Raw genomic sequence first — 20,050 nt, forward strand, 5'->3', positions numbered from 1 at the left:
TATTCAACGCCAGAAATACAAAGTCGCTGTTGTTACAATACCACCCAAGATAGCTTGCCACATAGCAGACATTTTATTAATACCGACTCTCGAATCGTGAGTTATAATTGGAGACAAACGCTACCCGGACTCATTTAATGCGACACAGGGGATTAATGGCTGCAGTCAATGTACTGATCTCCTCTCATTGTTTACATTTCGAAACGGTGTGTTCGCGGCGTTTGCGAGACTGTCATTGACATGAGATAAAATCTAAGCCCGCTGTGATGAGAAATATCTCGAAATTGATGTGAATAAATTCACCCGGATCAGTATTAATCCAGCAAGTAGCTAACTAGCCCTATGTGCTAACCAGCACTGCTCGATTTTTACTGTTTCGCTCCGGAGATGGCAAGTTAGCCTCCTTTTTAAATAAATAATTAAATAAATTTGCTCTTCTCCTGCATGGATCTCATGGACACCCAAATGACCGAGGAGCTATAGCGGAAGGTGAGCCCAAAGGACAGACAAAATCCTCTGAACTTAACTGTCGCAGGTAAGTTTACTGAAAACAACATAGATGTTGTCTTATCACAGACTTCTTAAAGAGCGGATGTTTTCGCTGGTACCACTGCCAAAATGCAATCAATAACTGCACATGCATAGTTTTTGTACAGCGGCCAAGCGATTTTGAATAATTTCTTCCCAGGGTGCACGATGTTTAGTGTACCTCAAAGCTCCAAGTCCGAGTTCCTGGACAAAGCCAGGCAGGCCAGAGAGGAGAGAAAGGGGCAGAAGGAGAAGGAGAGAGCAGCAATTATCATTCAAGCTCTGGTCAGAAGATTTATATGTCGCTGCAGGCTCCAGAAGCAAATAAGGTGATCGCTGGTTTCTTGTTGCAGATTTCTTAGAAAACTGATTTAAAGAGCTTGGTTCACTGCTTTTACCATAGATGCAATGAGTGAATATTATATTCATTGCGTGTGTGTGTGTGTGTTTCCCCTCTTCTCTAAACAGGAAAGAGATTGATGACTACTTTCAAGCTTCTGAAACTGGGACATCTAAAAGAAATGCACTTTCAATTTTCAAAATTGCTCGCAAATTACTATTCATATATTGCCAAGAGGATAAGATGGTGAGTTACCAGCTATACAAGTATTTAAATCAATACGTTAATAATAACCATTGTCATATAGCTGGTAAAAATAAGTTGAGATTCATATCTGCACTTACCATTATTGACACTTTTGACAGACCCTTGAGGGTTCTGTAAACTTAGCAGTAGTAGTTTATACACATGTCATTTGCTCTGCAATTCAAGTGGCTCTTATTTTGTTTTTCAGAGGTTTGAGAAGCTCTGTCGTGCTATCCTAGCCAGCATGGAGGTTGAAAATGAACCTAAGGTAAACATGCATGCGTTTAAAGTCTCTTCATGCTGAAAACTGTTTCAATCATATTCTCATCTTAATGGCTTTTTGGCTGTTTGGCCCTCAGGTGTGGTATGTTTCCTTGGCTCTGTCCAAAGACCTCACTATTCCCTGGCTCAAACAGATAAAAGATGTGCTTTGGACTTGCTGTCAACTGCTGAAAAATTTAAAGGTTAGTCTTAATTTAAAGCTCGAAAATAGGTTTTGATATTCATTTTATCACTATAAATGTGAAATAATAAAAATAACTGCGTGTTTTGTGATTTCCAGCCTGACATACTTCAGGACAACAAACTGGTGACACTGTACCTCACCATGCTAGTAACCTTCACAGACACATCAACCTGGCGGATAGTCAGGGGAAAGGGTAAGCCTGAAGTCAAGCTTTGGAAAATGTTTCATGGTCTTGCTTTTTGCAAGGAAGAAAAATATAATTTCCTCTGAATATTTTAGGTGAGGCTCTCAGGCCTGCTTTGACAAGGATTTGTGAAAATATTATGGGCCATCTCAATCAAAAGGGATTTTACTCAATACTGCAGGTTCAGTATTACGACTCATTTGCTCATTTTTATGAAGATATGCGTTGAAATAGTGTGACATTGCCTTTCTTCTGAAATGCAAGGCTCACTGTATGTCAGCTTTTCTTCTTTAGATCTTGCTGACCAATGGCTTGGCTCGTTCTAAACCGTCTCTGTCCAAAGGCACTCTGACAGCCATTTTCACTTTGTCATTAAGGTAAGCTAATATTTCACCTTTAATTAAGTAGAGGAGACATGTTAATTGCTGTTGTGTTATGTCTGTTTGTTCTGTTTATAAATTAAATTTTTGTTTTCAGGCTACGTTTGTAACTAAATCAAGTATTTTTCAGGCCCGTCATTGCTGCTCACTTTTCTGAGAATCTGCTGAGATCATTCCTCATCCACATCATGTCAGTCCCAGCCATCATAACCCACCTCAGTGGGCTTACTCCAGAGGTAAAAGCACTGTGATGTGTGTTTTTCATTGCATAGTGAGACAATGTAATAAAATGTAAGGAAGTATTTATTAATATTTTCTTTGCCTTGACAGTGCATGGCATCTATCCAGACGCATGACCTGCTGCGGAAATTCATTCTGTTTCTCAGTAGAGAAGAACAGTGTTCGGATATCTGTGTGTGTCTTGAGGGCAGCCACACACTGTGTCTACTAGGTATAGTATTTTGGTTCAAAGAATTGTGCACATTCAGTCAGTTGCATCTTGTGTACAAATTAATAAACAACTAAGTAATATCTATTTAAATGTCTCCTTCTCATTTTTGATAGGAAACCTAATTCACTTAGGCTACCTTAATGAGAAAGTGCTTGAAGAGGAGGCCAACCACTTTGTGAAGGACCTGACTGACATGCTGTCCTACTGCCAGAGATATGTATCCCAGAAGAAGTCCAACCTAACTCACTGGCACCAAGTGCTGGGCTGGTTCTCGCAAACTGTGGACTATGGGTAAGTTAAATTCTTCATGTTTGTTTAAATCATATGAATAAGTTCATATTCACTTGGAATAGTGATCCCCAAAGCTTCAATTCAAAACTTAGACAGTATATTAAGCTAACATATATGGCTGGCTCATTTCACATACCTAAGGAGGTATGGAGATGTCTAGAAGAAAGGGCACTGGACTTTTTAACCTGATTGTTTAAGACAATCTTGGAGAGTGAAAGGACACCTGAGTGAAGTGCAATGGAGAACCGATTTTCAAGGACAAAAGTGCAAAGTTGTAGCAACAACAGAGGGATAGAGTTGATGATCCTATCTCTCTGACAGATCTTTTATGGTGAGTATGGATACATGCTCCTCTAAGATCCATAAAATGACATGTGGTGTGCCTCAAGGGTCGGTTCTAGGCCCTGTACTTTTTAATTTGTATATGTTGCCTCTCGGCAGTGTCATCAGGAGGCATGGAGTGAACTTCCACAGTTACGCTGATGACACGCAGCTGTACATCTCCGTGTCTCCTGATGACACCAGACCAATGGATGCCCTTTTTAACTGTATCTTGGATATAAGATCTTGGATGGCAGAAAACTTTTTACAGCTTAACCAGGACAAAACTGAAGTTTTAATTGTCGGTCCTGAGGCTCAGAGAGAGAAACTCTTGTCTAAATTAGAGGCATTTTCACTATGTCCTTCGCTACAAGTGAAAAACCTGGGTGTTATTTTTGACTCTGAGCTTGGTTTTATCCCACATGTTAAACATGTAACCAAAATTGGATTTTATCATCTAAAAAATATAGCCAGAGTCCGCCCTATTCTCTCTCGGGCCAACACGGAGATGCTGATGCATGCTTTTATTACCAGTCGCATTGATTACTGTAATGCCCTGCTCTCTGGTCTTCCTAAGAAGAATATTTCAACTTTACAACTCTTGCAAAACTCGGCAGCTCGTGTGCTGACGAAGACCAGAGGGCGGGCCCACATTACACCGGTTTTAGAATCGCTGCACTGGCTCCCCGTGTGTTTCAGGATCGATTTTAAAGTTCTTTTATTGGTTTTTAAATGTCTTAATGGTCTTGGGCCTTCTTATCTCTCAGATCTGCTTTTACTAGGGGTGCAACGATACACAAAATTCACGGTTCGGTTCGGTTCGATACTTTGGTGTCACGGTTCGATATTTTTTCGATACAAAAAAATGTTCATGCATTTTTAATTTGTCATTTATTAAAATTATAAATATATATTTTAACTCAAAAGTACAGTTTTTAAATTTAACCCTAACCCTTGTGCGTGTTTTTTATTTTGACAGCGAATGCGCACCTGCGGACCACTTATGTGCAGCCCTGGTTATTTAGCTCATCATATCGCAGCCACAGAAATTCTTTTGTCCATGAAACCATAAAGCTGCACTTTCTTTTTGCCTTATAGTCTGATTTGTCATAACTTCTCCGTTTTGTGGTAAGCTTTTCTTTGGCTGTCACTTCTTCACCCTGACCTGTCTTATTTGGCTCAGCAGAACTGAAATGCTTTTACACGCTCACTCACATAAGCTCAGCGATTCTCTGCGCGATCAACCTCTCACATGTTTAAGCTGCGGGAGATTTCACTTGTCATGTTTGCATAGTAAGCTAACGATTAATAAGACGATGTCAGAGGAATTGGTGCACAAATTATCATCACTCACAGATCAGTGCTGTCGCTCTCTATACACAGTTCGCACGATTGCAAAGTGAAAGCAAAAAAACAAGCGCAAATTCAAACGCAATTTCAATATGTCACATATTGACAGTGGCTCACCGATGCCAATGACATAATTACCCAGCTACATTTCTGAAAGAATGCAAAAGCATTGACATATATTTTTCCTACAATAGCCCGACGGGCAGGGAAGAGAAAGATTTTGGTAGCCCGACTGAAAAAAATCGCTAGCTCCGGGACGTCGGGCTAGCGATATTGCAAGCCCTGTATCTGATTGAGGAATCACTCATCTTTGGAAAAGAGAGTTTATTACAGAGAAATGACTCTTTCCAAAATAAAAGCTATACTATCCGCTTCTTCTGGGCTATATTCTCAGCAGCATAAGGAGAATCATGTGCTAACAGCTGTCTAAATGACTCGGCTAAAGTTAGTAGCATGCTTGTTGTTTTTGTCTTTGCACTAGGATGATGTCGGTGTAAATGTGCAGTCATATTCGTTGTGTTCCCACTAGTGCTTTCAGGTTAATCTCGTTGAAATGACCTTAACGCCACAACACGGCAAATCTCCGTTAACAGCTACCGCCGATCGCTCCGTGCATGGGGCTAGACGGCCAACACGTTAACGAGCTAACTGCGCTAACACACTAGTTCACACCAATGTAATTGAGCATTGCATGGCACATCCAACATACTGTTTTACTTTAGTCCATGACTCGCTTACCTTCAGGGTCATACGTCACATGAAAACCAAAATAATTCCAAACGCCAGATCTGAATGAGGTTCAATTTGCCTGTTGCAAGGAGAGCTTAACTTCTGTCTTGCTAGCTTGCCCTGTGCTCTTCCTTCTGACTATGCTATCTGTGTTGAGCGCTCAGTGGATCTGCGCTTGACAGTGCAGCCTAGGCGGAGTAGTCAACACAGATTCACTGAGCGCTCAACACAGACAGCATCGTCAGAAGGAAAATTGATAAAATAAATTACAAATGTTGTATTGTTCGATACATATGCGTACCGAACCGAAAGCACTGTATCGAACGGTTCAATATCGATACGAATATCGTTGCACCCCTAGCTTTTACCATACGAACCCTCGCGGACCCTGAGGTCCTCTGGTACTGGCCTTTTGATTGTCCCTAAAGTCAGGACACATACTCACGGAGAGGCAGCTTTCAGTGGTATGGTCCTCGTCTGTGGAACAGCCTGCCGGAGGAGCTCAGGGCCGCAGAGAACGTACATGTTTTTAAGAACAGGCTCAAGACCCACCTTTTTAATTTAGCTTTTACTTAGCGTTTATTTATTTTTTATGCTTATTTATTCTATCCTGTCATTCTATTATTAATTTAGGATTTACCTAATATTTTTTGATTTTATTCTTATTCATTTTTTAATCTTCTTACTCTATTTATATTTATATTTATATTGTATCCTGTTCTTATTTATTTTATCATTTTACCCTGTATATATCGTATTGCGTCATATCTCCAGTGTTTCCTCGGAGGGCGCTCTCTGCACCGGGGCTGTTATTGACCGTGGCTGCTGGGTCTCTGGGGTCCTCTCAGCCTGGTTGGGGGGCTCCTTGGCCTCCCTCCTGCTGTGTGCCCAGCCCGGAGGCTGCGGTCTGTGACCGGCTCCCGGTGCAGACGGCTCTCTGTTATAATGTTTCCTCACTTGGCTCATGCGAGCCCAGCCCAATTTTTACTCTTTAAGTGTGCGCGTGTGTGTATGTGTGTGTGGGTGGGGGTGGGGGGATATATGTGTATTGAGAGTGTGGGGAGTGAGTTGGAGGGTGGGGTGGGCTGCTTTTAACTATGTAAAGCACTTTGTGCTACATTTTTTCTGTATGAAAAGTGCTTTATAAATAAAGATTGATTGATTGATTGATTGATTGATGAGCCGTGGCATGAATATGTGGGGAAAAGATGTTGAAGCTAGTTTAAGAAGAGCCATGATGATCAACGAGCAGCAGTATGGCTTCATGCTGAGAAAGAGCACTTTCCCTTTATGTGATTAATACATTATGTATATAGTCCGTGAAGAAAATAAACATGAAACAATCTATCATACACATGCAATGTTTGCTTTGAAAGTGTTGATGGTGAAGTATAGAGAAGATCAGAAGGAGTTGTGCTTTGTTTTTGTGGATCTGGGGAAATCATATAATAGGGTACCAAGAGAGGAAATGTAGTACTGCACGAAGAAATCAGAATAGGCAGAGAGGTATATGAGGGTGGTGCAGTGGTAGGAGTTACAGATCGGTTCAAAGTAGGAGTGGGATTACTTCTGGCACAGGAATCCCAGAATCTGAGCCTTTTCTGGTTTGCGGTGGTGATGGATGGACTGACAGATGATCTCTGGCAAGAGTCTGCATGATGTTTGAAGATGGCATTGTGATCTGTAGTGAGTGCAAGGAGACAGGTGGTAAGATGAAGCTACAAGAAGTAGAGATAGTGAAGCTAAATTTAAATACGTGGGTTCAACCATCCAACGAGAGAACAGGTGAAGCTGGAGGTGACAGAGTTGAAGATATTAAATTTTAATTGGGAGTGACCAGGATAGAGAAGATTAGAGGGACAAGTCAGGTAGAGCAGTTTGAAGAAAGGCATGGCTGAGGTGGTTTGGAAGTGTGCAGAAGAGGGATATAGATATACAGGACAAAGGACGGTAAAGATGGAGCTGCCAGGTAGGAGGAAAAGAGGAACATCGCAAAGAAGATTCATGGATGTCATGAAGGAGGACGAGTTGAGGGTTGGTGTGACAGAGGAGGATACTCGAGATAGGGTGAGATGGAGGTAGATGATCTTCTTTGTCGACCCTTGAAGCGAGCAACCAAAAGAAGAAGAAAATATGTCTACATGTTTGTATTCTTGCATACTTTCACTTTTCTTTTGCTAAAAAAATGATGAAAGAAATGGTGTACTTAACTATTTTTCTCCCACCTGCCTTATTTGTCTTCTGTTCTCTGCAGTCTTAATGAGTCAATGCCCTTGGTAACAAAACAGCTTCAGCACCTGTGGGGCGTACCTGTTATTAGAACTCTTTTCAGTGACGTCCTTTCTAAAAAGCTGGAGAGTCAGGAGCCCACTCCCCCACCACCACAACCTAGCACTTCACAAAATAACCTACCAGTTAAAAGTAAGTTCCTAAGTTCTGTTGTGATATTTTTAAGTAAGCACAATGTTTATTTTTTAATAAATGTTTTGAATACTTTTTGAACTCCTGTGTCTCTGTTTTTTTTTCTTTTTTTTAAGACCTTTTCAAACGAGCATTTCAGAAGTCAGCCTCCGTGCGTAACATCCTGAAACCAGTCGGGGGGAAGCGGGTCGACTCAGCTGAAGTTCAGAAAGTGTGCAGCATCTGTGTGCTCTACCAGACCGCACTGTCTACACTGACGCAAATACGCCTCCAGATACTCACTGGTCAGTCCAAAGAACTGGTATTTTATCTAAACTTGAAAGTACGAAGGATACAATACTCAGTCTCTGCTCATTCTGGGTTTTTTTTAAAGGTCTTACACATCTTGATGACCTTTTGCCCAAACTTTGGGCTTTCATCTGTGAGCTGGGTCCTCAGGGAGGCCTCAAACTCTTCATGGAGTGTCTGAACAATGACACCGAAGAGTCAAAACAGCTCCTTGCTATGCTCATGCTCTTCTGTGACTGCTCGCGGCACCTTATCACGTAATTTCACAGATTATTTATTTACTTTCATTAGCCATGCTTTCTAAAAGGTGGTTGCAGCATTTTATGACACACCTTCAATGTGTTACAGAATTCTGGATGACATTGAAGTATATGAAGAACAAACGTCCTTCAAGATAGAGGAACTCGTTACTATCTCCTCTTTTCTGAACACATTTGTGTACAAGATGATATGGGATGGCATCTTAGGTGAGTGCGGTGTCACAATGGCACCTGTTACGCAGGTCATGCTTTCTTATTGAAACGTCTGTTGTGTATTTTGTGTTTAATAGAAAATGCAAAGGGAGAGAAACTGGAGTTGTTCCACAGTGTTCATGGCTGGCTGATGGTGCTTTATGAGCGAGACTGCAGGCGGAGGTTCACCCCTGACGACCACTGGCTGCGCAAGTAAATACAAACAGCATGACTAGCCTTGTGTTTCAGAATGACATGTTTACGTGATATATATATACATTTTTTTTATAAGCACATCTTTACATGTTGCTGCTGTTGCATTCAGGGATCTAAAGCCTAGCGTGTTGTTCCAAGAGTTGGAGAAAGGCAAGAAGAGAGCGCAGCTTTTACTCCAGTACATCCCACACGTTATCCCACATAAAAATGTGAGTAAATGTAATTCTTTCATTTATAGCAGTGATAGGGGGGTCAGTTGTGTAATTGTTTTTTCTCTCAATTTAGAGGGTGCTGCTGTTCAGGAACATTGTTACGAAGGAGAAAGAAAGCTTAGGACTGGTGGAAACGAGCTCTGCTTCGCCGCATGTCACCCATATTACCATTCGGCGCTCGCGGATGTTAGAGGTATGGCTTCAGCCAGTCAAATAGATTTACTTGGATGAAAGCAAATATATTGTTCCTTAATAAAACCAGGATTTCTCTGTCTTAAGGATGGATATGACCAACTGCGCCGGTTACCAGTGAATTCCATAAAAGGCGTAATTCGGGTGAAGTTTGTGAACGACCTGGGTGTGGATGAGGCTGGAATCGACCAGGATGGTGTCTTCAAGGAGTTTTTAGAGGAGATCATTAAGAAAGTCTTTAATCCTGCTCTCAACCTCTTTAAGGTAACTCAAACAAATAGTTGACATTCTTCAAACATGAAGACTTAAGTAGCGAAATTTCAGTGTGTTTTCTTTTTTTCCTAAATATGTTGTGATGATTGTTTGTTGTAGACCACAAGTGGAAATGAGAGGCTGTATCCTTCGCCCACCTCTTACATCCATGAGAACCATTTGCAGCTGTTTGAGTTTGTGGGGAAGATGCTCGGGAAAGCTATATATGAGGTACGTGTCATGTCTAAAATATACCATGTCTGTAAGATCTTTGAATACATTTCAAACAAAATGTTTGGTTGAGCTTCAGTGTTTCACTGTCACTTCTGCCTATTCAGGGCATTGTTGTGGACGTCCCTTTTGCCTCGTTCTTCCTTAGCCAAGTCTTGGGTCACCACCACAGCACTTTCTACAGCTCCATTGATGAGCTTCCCTCACTGGATTCAGAGTTTTACAAGAACCTCACTTCCATTAAGGTAACTACACACACTTCTGACTTTGTCTTTTTTGCAATTTGCAGCTCACGTTGTTGTATTTCAGTGTCTGATATCCAGGGCATATTTCACTTCTGATTTGTTTTCAGCGCTATGATGGAGATGTAGGGGATCTGGGGCTGACATTATCCTATGATGAGGATGTTATGGGGCAGGTAAGGATGGGATATGTTTATACATTTTAATTTATAAATATACAAAATACATTAGTTAAGAGTTAACTGTATGTTTCATTGTAGCTTGTCTGTCATGAGTTGATACCTGGGGGAAAAACCATGCCAGTTACCAATGAAAACAAGTATGTGCATTTAAATTCGGTAAAACAATAAAAGGATATGGAAGCACTTCATGTCTGAAATGTTGTTTTGTTGACTTTTTGTATTCTGTAGAATTCGCCAGTTATCTCAATGATGTTATCTTTGTCATGTCCTGCAGAATCAGCTACATCCACCTCATGGCCCACTTCCGCATGCACACACAAATTAAGGAGCAGACGGCTGCTTTCATCCGAGGCTTCCGCAGCATCATTAATCCGGAGTGGTTGCACATGTTTTCCACCCCTGAGGTTCAGCGTCTCATTTCAGGAGATAATGCGGAGATTGATCTAGATGACCTAAAGTATGTACCATTTTACCTTTTTGTCTTTTTTTTCGAATACGGAGGATGTCTTTTGCTTGTAGTACATGCTTTCTGTTTGTGCAAACAGTTAAATATGTTCATCATTCTCAGGAAACACACGGTCTACTATGGAGGTTTTCACAGCAGCCATCGTGTCATCATCTGGCTGTGGGACATCCTGTCCAGTGATTTCAGTGCTGAGGAGAGGGCTATGTTCCTCAAAGTAAGGTGTCATTTGTTGAGCCAGATATTTTTTTTTATCGGTGCCACAATAGTTTAACCATTTATTGTCTTTTTTTTTTTTTTTTAAATGTGTTTTCACAGTTTGTTACCAGCTGCTCAAGGCCACCTCTCCTAGGTTTTGCCTACCTCAAACCGCCTTTCTCCATCCGTTGTGTGGAAGTTTCAGATGATCAGGTAAGAAAAAAAGAGTTAGGAATATATATTTTTAGACACTAACACAGTATATAATACCACAGTTATATAACAAAAAGCAGTGCAAACTTTAAAGAAGGTATTCACATTTCATTTTAGATAAAAGGCTAAAGGCAATAGAAAGACAGGAAGGAAAAAGTAATGTAGAATCCCTGAAATGGCTTGTTATGTTAAGCAAACATCGTATATAAACAATAGTGGAGGTAGTGGGGTGGTATTATACGACAGAAGAAAGAAAGAGCTGGATGAGCTCTGATGTGCACAATTAAAATCTAGAGAGGGCTACAATTTCTATTCAGATTCAGCCTGGAGAGCCAAAGTTAAGCAGACAGTTGCCTGAATCATTTACATTAATTAGATTATGTTCTTAGTGGGATCGCTGTATTTCATTTGCTGAAGACAAAATTTAAGCTAACAAACACAAACTTCCCAGACAAATCATCACAAAGGAGGAAAGACATTGTTTGGTGATCTTAGCGAGTTTCAGCCTTGAAAGGTTCTCCATAAGCTGTTAAACATCAACATTTTATTTATGATTGTGTTTATTTGTCCTGATATATTTGATTGGAACTCCTGAAAATAAAGGACTGTGCACAAAGATGGCTGTCAAGCCTTCTGCTGTTGATTAAGTTAAACCTAAAGGTCTATACCAATATTATGTGCTGTTAGGTTAATTCCTGTGTATGATTGTGTCCTTGTGTTCTGATGAATTTGACATTTTCGCCAATGTGTGTAGGACACTGGGGACACCCTCGGCAGTGTCCTCCGGGGCTTCTTCACCATCCGAAAGAGGGAGCCTGGTGGGCGACTTCCGACTTCATCTACATGTTTCAACCTGCTCAAGCTCCCCAACTACAGCAAGAAAAGCATCCTACGTGACAAGCTGCGCTACGCTATCAGTATGAACACAGGCTTTGAGCTCTCCTAACTCTGTTGCATCAGGACAATCTGCACAAGGAGGGCTGTATTATACAGTCTGATACCAAGCAAGAGGCTCAGCTTACCTGCGTTGGAGCCTTTAACATCAAAGGGGCATCACTCAAACAAAACAGGACTCTTGAAGGACCCTTTACTTCTTTTTTTTGTCTCTTTTATAATCTGGATGAGCTCTAAGGGAGTGAGCTCCAGTTAAGCTGTGTCTCCCATCAAAAGGGGGATGCTGTTTCTGCAGAACAATCCAATTTCTAACATCTTCCTCTCTCTTTTTACCCCTCCAGAAACTGAGTATACATGTTTCTCAGGCTTAACAAAATAATGAGTCTAACACTCCCACTTTAAGCGAACTGGAAAGCAATACAGAAGCAATGCAAGCCATTACACACATTGTCGTCTCACTTGTGTAAAACTAAGCGATGCATTGTTACTTGTAAGCTTGGATTCCATTATCCCGGCACCCTACAGCTTATATTGAATGAGTCTTAATGTGTCTTTCCTGAACATGATGCTTCTCGTATAAGTGGAAGACAAATCAATGTTTTGTGTTCAGTCTCCTTGAAGGAGTGGTGGCTCATAACGCCGATCCTGTCCGTTACGTTATGTCCCGTTTTTAAGGAAAATAGTTTTTGAGCTCTGTCCCTTTTCTCCCCACTAAAAGACACTGGGTCCACCTGAGAGAGACGTTGGCCTTCTGGTTTTCATGTTCCCAGTAGATCTTAAAAACCAACAATCTGCCTCAGTTCCAGTGACGCAGCAAATAATCCCCTAAAAGGTTTGATCTTACTCTTCGATAAAAGAAAAGAAAGAAAGATGTCGTTTCTGTAGCATCAGTTACTTTTGACCAAAAGAACTGGAAATGTTTTGTCACTATTTGTGTTTGCAGCTGTTCCATGTTGCACAACTTCCACCTTAAAAACACGAAGAAAAGCAAAGCAAACCAGTCTTCTTACTCTGTGTATCTAATGCTAGGGAAAAAAATAAATCTCACTACACCTTGGATTAATGCCGAGTGCCTCACGAATCGTCGTCACCTGTTGCTCACACGCTTGACTGTGTTTCAACCGTAACCAATAACCACGATTTGGAAACAAGCCATAGAAATGTGGGGGCTATGGTCCTGGATATATTCTCTGCTTATAGGAGCAACACAGAGCGGAACCACTGTAATACCACAACAACCGCGGAGGGCTTCACTACAATGCTCTCTGATCTCTGTGGACTTTTGAAGCCATGCAGAAAAGAATGATGTCATGGACTGGTTCGTCAACCAAATGCGACCGCTTGACTTGATGATGTTCCCTTGGAAACGTTGCACACAATTTTGCTGTTTGCGGCAGTTGGGAGGGAGGGGGAAAGGGACATGAGAGTGAATGTGACTTTATAAGCTTAAAATTTTTTACCTTACACAGGGTTCATTTACAGCAGAAGGTCCAGGCACAGACTTTTGGTTATTTGGAGAAAAAAAAAAGGACTGCATCATTAAAAGCGATAGAAGAAGAAGAAGAAGAAGAAGAAGAAGGAAAAAAGTCTAACCTAACAAAGTTCTTTATTATGCAAAAAAAAAGTTTTGTCATGAATGAAAATTGAGATTTTTGTTAATATGTAACCATGTTTCTAAGAAGTTATATGATGGCCACTAACTCGTGAAAAAAAAAAGTGATTTATAATGAAAATGCAACCATTACATATATACACATAAGACTGGTTGTAATAAATTTATCTAATAATCTAATAATGTTGTTAAATGATGTTAAAATCAAACCTGACAAATCAGTTAAGGGGATCCTTAAAGTATTTGGGCAAGAACTGAAAGCACTGCAAATGGATTTATATGACACACTACTGCAACTGCTCACGAGTGTGTGTGTGCGTGTGTGTGTGTGTGTGTGTGCGTGGTAGTGTGCAAGAGTGGTGAAAGATACCTCACATGCTTGTCTGTCTCCCGATGAGGTGGCTCATCTGTTTAAATGATGTCAAGAGAAGACTTTGAGTGTACCAGTGATTGCTGATGCTGACTCTTTTAGTACAACAAATAAATAAATAAAAAGAAATTATCCCGGAAATGTTCTCAACCGCTCTTTGTAAGTTTTTTTTTGTTCCCCCTTTCTCTTTTTAAAAGTGAATGTCTATGAATCTCGCTGCACTATAGTAAGGCGCATTATTGATTTAAAAAAATATCCCATGTAAGATTTGTCCATTTGTAAGATACCTCCTCATGTAATGTTAAATCGTGTACACGAGTGTGATATAAATCATTTGATCACAATTTGTGGGTTTTTTTTCATTCGTTAATTAGTTGATTACAAACACCTGTAGATCCTGTTTAGAAAAAGCAAACAAGAGTGGAGACACAGGCCTCTGTAAAAGGCTGGTAATTCACAGCATGCATGAGACATTAACATCAGGCTGTGGGATTGGTACATTTTCTGGTTCCCTTGAATACCGTGGATGGGGGATTATCGTGTAAATACGCGCGTCTGAAGCAAACTCTCCGTTGTGCTCTCTGATTGCACCGTGTGACCCTTAGTGAGAGGTGGACGGCGCTGCTGGGAAATCTGCTGGTCGTTTTTACTCCGGCTGCTGCTTGAGATTGAAGCTTCTCAATAACCATGAGCCGTCCTCCGAGTCCGACTCCAGCACGATGGTTTAAGGCGCTGCGCAGGTAAAAAAAAAAAGTGAAAAGACCTTTGTTTTGGCTTACTTGCGAGAAATTGAGACTTATTATTGCAAATGACCTTAGATTAGATACAGCTGTTCTGGGTGGCTCAGCTTAAGCGTCCAGCTTTGTTAGTTTTATGTGCATCACCTGACTGTCTGCACTGCAGTTATTCGGATTTTCAATATATGCCGGTGGGAGGCTCTTGCTGAGCGGGTGCACAAGCTTAATTTCACACTGGTTCATTCGGAAAGGCCAGCGGTAGAGATTTATTGACTGACACAGACATGAGTCGAAAAGTAAAGGCGTGCTCTGCTTGTCAGAGACATGGGCGGCTAACATGCAGAAGGTGTGTGTGTGTGTGTGTGTGTGTGTGTGTGTGTGTGTGTAGGTGTGTTCGCCTTGTGAAGTTAAAACTAGCGTACTGTTACAGGACCAGGCTCGGGGACCCCTGTCTGAAGACGTATCCTCTGGAAAGCGTGGATCTCCTGAGGAGGGCTAGAGTCGCCTTTCAAGCTGGACGTACCCTGAAGGAGAACTTCAGACTGGCTCAGCTGGAGGCTGTGGTGCAGATGCTGGAGGAACACGAGTGTGACTTTGTGGATGCACTTGGAAGGGACCTCCATAAGGTCAGGGCTGAAGCGGTCTCCCTGCAGGGTTGTTGTTTTTAATAGTGAGAACTGATGGTAGAGTCAAATGTTTTTTCTTTGACTTCATATTCGTTTACTCTGTTTTTAACCAGCCTCGGTTTGAAACGGTTGTGTCTGAACTGATCCTGGTCAAGAATGAGGCTGTATATGCTATTAACAACTTAAAGAAGTGGATGCAGCCACAGAAAGTGGAAAGGAACCTGGTAAGACTGTTGTTTAAATCATCTTGATAATGTGACTGGGATTAATCATGACCTTTTTCGAGAGAACATTCCACGTACTGCTACAAAGAAATGTATTGTGCTGAGCCCTGCAAAGCAGATTAAAACAGAAGTTGCATTGCCCCTTTCTAAAGGAATAAAATGAGCTCATGTGTATTTTCTCTTTGTGTCATGATGAACCTTACCAGCTTTTTACTTGTGCTGTTTCACTTGTAATGTAATTTGTTCGGTCTGTGTAGTCCACCACGCTGGACGACTGTCTGGTGATCAGTGAACCGCTGGGAGTGGTGCTTATCATTGGGACCTGGTGTAGTCCTGTACAAATGTGCCTTGTGCCACTGGTCGGGGCCATTGCAGCAGGTGCAGCCAGTATTATTTCATCATTTAGTTCTCCTGTACTCAGGCTAACTGACAGCAACTGATGTTTTATTTTCCATTTGTGTAGGAAACTGTGCAATCATCAGCCCCTCCGAGTCTACTGTGCACACAACAGAGCTTCTCCATCGTCTAATTCCCTCCTACTTGGATAATGTGAGTAAGCTAGCATAAAGGAACTGATTTTTCCCTGCAAGAACTTGCAGTATTTTTCTTAAAATATCAAAGGCAATACTCCCCCCCCCCCCCTTTTTTTTTTTTTTTTTTTTTTTTTTGTTCTGAAGCTGATTAGACTGCACACTATGAATTTTTACTTCACTCTCTTTAACATAAGAATAACTGACTTTGGTTGCTACAGTGAGAGTGAAACACTTCATAGTTTTAGCTTCCAGAATAATTTGACTCCTTTGTAAGAATCTGTTTGAGCAGGTACCCTTTTATTGACCTGTAATCAAATGAGCTTTCATTTGGTGAGATTACACTTTGAGATACTTAAATCTGGCATTTCAGAATTGAGCACTTTGTCATCCATGACTGAATATCTGACTCACCAGTGATATTGCTTTTTTATTTTTTGTGTGCTTTTAGTTTAGTTGAATTATAAGAGATGCTTGTTTGAAGAGGGGGAACAAAAGGAATTCTCATACAAAACTCTTGTTTTCCTCAAGGAATGCTTCCATGCGATTCTTGCAGGCTTGAGTGACTTGCCTGAAGTGATTGAGCTCAAATTTGATCATGTTTTCTTTACAGGTAATTTTTATTAGTCATCCTTTAATTAAAAAAAAAAAGTGTTCTTTGAATTGTTCACTGTTTAAGCTTGGCTGTCACTCTGCAGGAAACAAAGAGGACGGAAGCAAAATTGCTCTGGCTGCCGCCCGCACACTCACACCCGTCACCTTGATTCTGGGAGGGAAGAACCCATGTTACGTGGACCAGCACTGTGACATTTTCACCACTGTGCAGCGCATTGCTTGGGCACGTTTTCATAATGCTGGACAGAGTTTGGTGGCTCCTGACTACATTTTATGCCACACAGATGTCAAAGCTCGGCTGGTGCAGGCCCTCAAGTGCTGCCTGATGGAGTTTTATGGCTCTAATCCCCAAGAGTCACGTAGCTTTGGCCGGATAGTCAATCTAGAGATCTTTAACCGTACTAGAGGGATCTTATGGAGATCTGGCAAGGTGGCTGTGGGTGGGCATGTGATCGAAGCAGAGAAATATATTGGTATGAAAAGCTGAATTCCTTGACACATATTGCACTTAATAGATTGCTTTAACATGGCTGTAATTTTATTTTTTTTAAATCTGAAGCCCCAACAGTTTTGACAGATGTGGCTGAATCAGACCCCGTCATGCAAAAGGAGATCTTTGGTCCAGTTCTTCCTATTTTGACTGTAAACAATGTGGATGAGGCTATTAGTTTTATCAATAAGCAAGAAAAGCCCCTCTGTGTGTATGCATATTCCACCAACGGCAAGGTAGGTCTACGAGGCAAATTGAACAGGGGGGGAAACTGAAGCCAGAATTCATTGTAGGATTTATTCTGATCATGTGGTGGCTTTTCTGACACTGCAGGTAATTTCAAGACTCATGAGTGAGACCTGCAGTGGAAGCTTCTGCTCTAATGATTGCATCCTGCAGAGTGTGATGGTGGCTCTACCTTTTGGTGGAGTAGGTAAGTCTAAGCTGCAGTAGTAGTATGGATGGTGGGACAGTCTGTAAGTGATCTGCCAGTCTGACCAACTAACCCCCCCTCCCCTCCCTCTTTGAAGGTGCCAGTGGAATGGGTTCTTTCCATGGCCGCTACAGCTTTGATACATTTTCTCACAAGAAATCCTGTCTGCTACGAAGCGCACGGTTTGAATGTGTGACCTACCTGCGCTATCCACCCTTCGAGGACCGCAATCTGTCTCTAATGACATGGGCCAGCAGCCTTTCCCAGAAAAGCCAGGGCTGGTGCCAGATTATGTGACTGTGTGGGAGGGTAATGACAGCCATGCTGGAATTAAACAAACTGCCACTTTTGTTATGAGCAGGCCATGGAAGACAGAAGCGCATTATTATAGAATCAACAAGAATGGATTTCTATGGACAAAATTGTTAACTGTATATTAACTTGTCTAAATGTATGTTTGAAACTTATAGGACACAAATATTTTGGATGTACACTGTTTATTGTGACCTGTGATTTTTACATGTGGGGAAAATGCATTAAAATAAAAATATATGTATTGTATTTATAGTTTGAATAAAGTATATGCATCTCAAAAGGTAATGCTTTTTATTTTAATCTTCACGTGAGACTGGTCATTCTGGCCTCTTGTAGATTTTCTCTTCACTGCCCTCTTTCATAGATGCATATCTGGCGACTGTGAACAGGTAGTCACTTAACCTGAGTGGGAGGGAAAGGATATTTGTCAGCTACGTAGTAGAAATATTTATTTATTTTTTTAATTAAAAAAAAGGTACAACACTGACCTGTTCAAGAACTTGGCAACATCTGGATCTGCCTCACCTGATCGCACAATTGGAGCAACGCTATGGGGAGGGGAACAAACAACTACAGATTACTTTGTCATTCAGGACGACCTTACATAGATCATACTAAAACTAACCTGCGCTCTGCTCGCCGACAGACTGTCCGAGCTAAGTGCAAAGCTGCGCTGCTCTTCCCACCAGACTGTGGGGGGGGGGGGGGGAAACAGTATATATTAGTGCAACAGGGACACGCAAACATTTGTTAAAAACGTGCGCAGCTTACTGGTAAAATGAAGCTGGTTAAAGGAGGGAGTTCTTCTGTAAACTGATCAATCCAGGTCTCCAAGTCCACAATTGGCTGTGCAATAAATTTTGTTCTCTCTTGCAAAAAACAGAATAGTGTGATCACATGTGACACAATAAATAAAAACAGACTTGATTAGCCAAAGCTATCATACTTATATGGCTTTCTCTTGCAGATGATCGAGGGGTAGCAATGTTGGAGCCCACATCTTGTAAAACGCACTGGATCTGTGGTGACAAAAGCCAAATGATGACAAACCTTCTCTCTGAATTTATGGTGTAGGAACTGAAAGAAGTTAAGAAATGCAGTATGACAAAATCAAACCTTGTCCAATTGATGAGTGAATGTATGACGTTTATCAAGGCAAAACTCTCTTGCCAGCCTGTAAAAGTTAAGAATGTAACTTTAGACAAGGCATGTCATAAAAAAAATGCTGAAATGACATGCCATATTTGAATTGTAGAAATGTTACCCTATAGCTGATGACAGCTCGTCTGTATTCCCCAAGGCTTCAAAAATGTGATCTTCTTTTGGCCTTCTTTCTCCTGTAAATGTGCTTGAGAAACCTAAGAAGGAATCAAGACAAAGTTTTTTAAAATATTGCTTATTCCAAAAGTACAGTGCGGTAGTGTTGTCTGAGTTACAATGATAAATAACCTTTGTCTCCTGTTTTGGTGTATATTTTGGGCACCCTGTTGTCCTCACCAGTGGCATAACTGTTTTGAAAAAGAAGGATATTAAAGGAAAGGTGTTTAAGTATTTTTATATATTCACCAAACACTATATTAGGTACATCTTGCTTTAATCGGTTTGGTCCCCTCTCCTGTCTTCAGAACCTTAATTCTATGTGGCATAGATACAACAAGGTGCTGGAAACACTCCTCAGAGATTTTGATCTATATTAACATCACACAATGATGCAGATTTGTCAGCTGCCACCACAACCACATCTTAAAGGTGCTCTACTGGATTGAAATCTGGTGACTGCAGAGTGCATTTAAGTACAGTGAACTCATTGTTATGTTCAACAAACTAGTTTGAGATTATTTGAGTGGTATGGCACATCAACTTATCCTGCTGGAAGAGGATTGGTACACTTTGGTCATAAAGGGATGTCATTGTCAACAACAATACAGTACCTAACAAAGTGACCATTGAGTTTAATTCTGTTGTATTTTTAGGAACGATCTGTATGGCAGATGCCAACCAGCAGTTGCTAGTTACACAGACAGTTACACGAACAACACGAACAGAAGCACAACACTGTGCACACAAACGCTGACACAGGACTGTACAGTATAGCTACCTTCTGACTGAAAACAGGGTAAACAACGGTCTCTTTGCCCGATACTCGCTAATGAACCTGCATGTCCCTGGAACGCCGCGAAGGAGAGAATGTCTGAAAACAAACGATGTCATTTTTAGCTACAACACAGTATCGACAGCAGCAAGGGTAAACGACAGAATTGCCCTTTTTGTCCATCCGTGGTGTCCGTAGTTCATAGGCGTTTCCATTTCATCGCATGATTGGCCAACTCACCCGGTGGTGGCAGAGTTCTGAATG

The 20,050-nt window shown here is 41.2% G+C and overlaps 3 protein-coding genes across 5 annotated transcripts; 2 read left to right on the forward strand and 1 right to left on the reverse strand.

Moving 5' to 3' along the window:
* ube3b (ubiquitin protein ligase E3B) lies at nucleotides 1–13,865 on the forward strand. Its single transcript, XM_026187152.2, has 27 exons — nucleotides 1–535; nucleotides 689–857; nucleotides 997–1,114; nucleotides 1,323–1,382; nucleotides 1,474–1,578; nucleotides 1,677–1,773; nucleotides 1,860–1,945; nucleotides 2,059–2,141; nucleotides 2,275–2,380; nucleotides 2,475–2,595; nucleotides 2,709–2,886; nucleotides 7,541–7,707; nucleotides 7,824–7,991; nucleotides 8,081–8,252; nucleotides 8,344–8,462; nucleotides 8,546–8,660; nucleotides 8,773–8,872; nucleotides 8,949–9,068; nucleotides 9,155–9,331; nucleotides 9,440–9,550; nucleotides 9,658–9,795; nucleotides 9,903–9,968; nucleotides 10,053–10,111; nucleotides 10,249–10,431; nucleotides 10,543–10,654; nucleotides 10,756–10,848; nucleotides 11,603–13,865. Exons 2-27 carry the CDS (start codon nucleotides 697–699, stop codon nucleotides 11,792–11,794), a joined length of 3,207 nt encoding a protein of 1,068 aa, XP_026042937.1. The 5' UTR covers nucleotides 1–535; nucleotides 689–696; the 3' UTR covers nucleotides 11,795–13,865.
* A 301-nt stretch (nucleotides 13,866–14,166) lies between these two features.
* Nucleotides 14,167–17,974, forward strand: aldh3b4 (aldehyde dehydrogenase 3 family, member B4). 3 transcript variants are annotated; one of them, XM_080309190.1, is made up of 10 exons: nucleotides 14,167–14,464; nucleotides 14,869–15,087; nucleotides 15,201–15,311; nucleotides 15,569–15,689; nucleotides 15,775–15,860; nucleotides 16,373–16,454; nucleotides 16,540–16,929; nucleotides 17,016–17,182; nucleotides 17,280–17,379; nucleotides 17,477–17,974. In XM_080309190.1, the coding sequence occupies exons 2-10, from the start codon at nucleotides 15,031–15,033 to the stop codon at nucleotides 17,674–17,676; spliced, it is 1,314 nt and encodes a 437-aa protein (XP_080165316.1). In that variant the 5' UTR covers nucleotides 14,167–14,464; nucleotides 14,869–15,030; the 3' UTR covers nucleotides 17,677–17,974. The 3 variants fall into 3 exon arrangements, with proteins under 3 accessions (XP_080165316.1, XP_026042939.2, XP_026042938.2); XM_026187154.2 differs by having other exon boundaries at nucleotides 14,892–15,087; XM_026187153.2 differs by lacking the exon at nucleotides 14,167–14,464 and adding an exon at nucleotides 14,649–14,807 and having other exon boundaries at nucleotides 14,892–15,087.
* Nucleotides 17,860–19,999, reverse strand: mmab (metabolism of cobalamin associated B). The gene is made up of 9 exons (XM_026187155.2): nucleotides 19,793–19,999; nucleotides 19,144–19,202; nucleotides 18,959–19,052; nucleotides 18,811–18,868; nucleotides 18,641–18,713; nucleotides 18,466–18,563; nucleotides 18,320–18,384; nucleotides 18,183–18,242; nucleotides 17,860–18,096 (listed from the first exon to the last, which is right to left on the reverse strand). The coding sequence occupies exons 1-9, from the start codon at nucleotides 19,903–19,905 to the stop codon at nucleotides 18,012–18,014; spliced, it is 705 nt and encodes a 234-aa protein (XP_026042940.1). The 5' UTR covers nucleotides 19,906–19,999; the 3' UTR covers nucleotides 17,860–18,011.
* Between the last annotated feature and the right edge of the window lie 51 nt (nucleotides 20,000–20,050).

Source organism: Astatotilapia calliptera, chromosome 12 (assembly GCF_964374335.1).
Source record: "Astatotilapia calliptera chromosome 12, fAstCal68.1, whole genome shotgun sequence".
NCBI lineage: Eukaryota > Metazoa > Chordata > Actinopteri > Cichliformes > Cichlidae > Astatotilapia > Astatotilapia calliptera.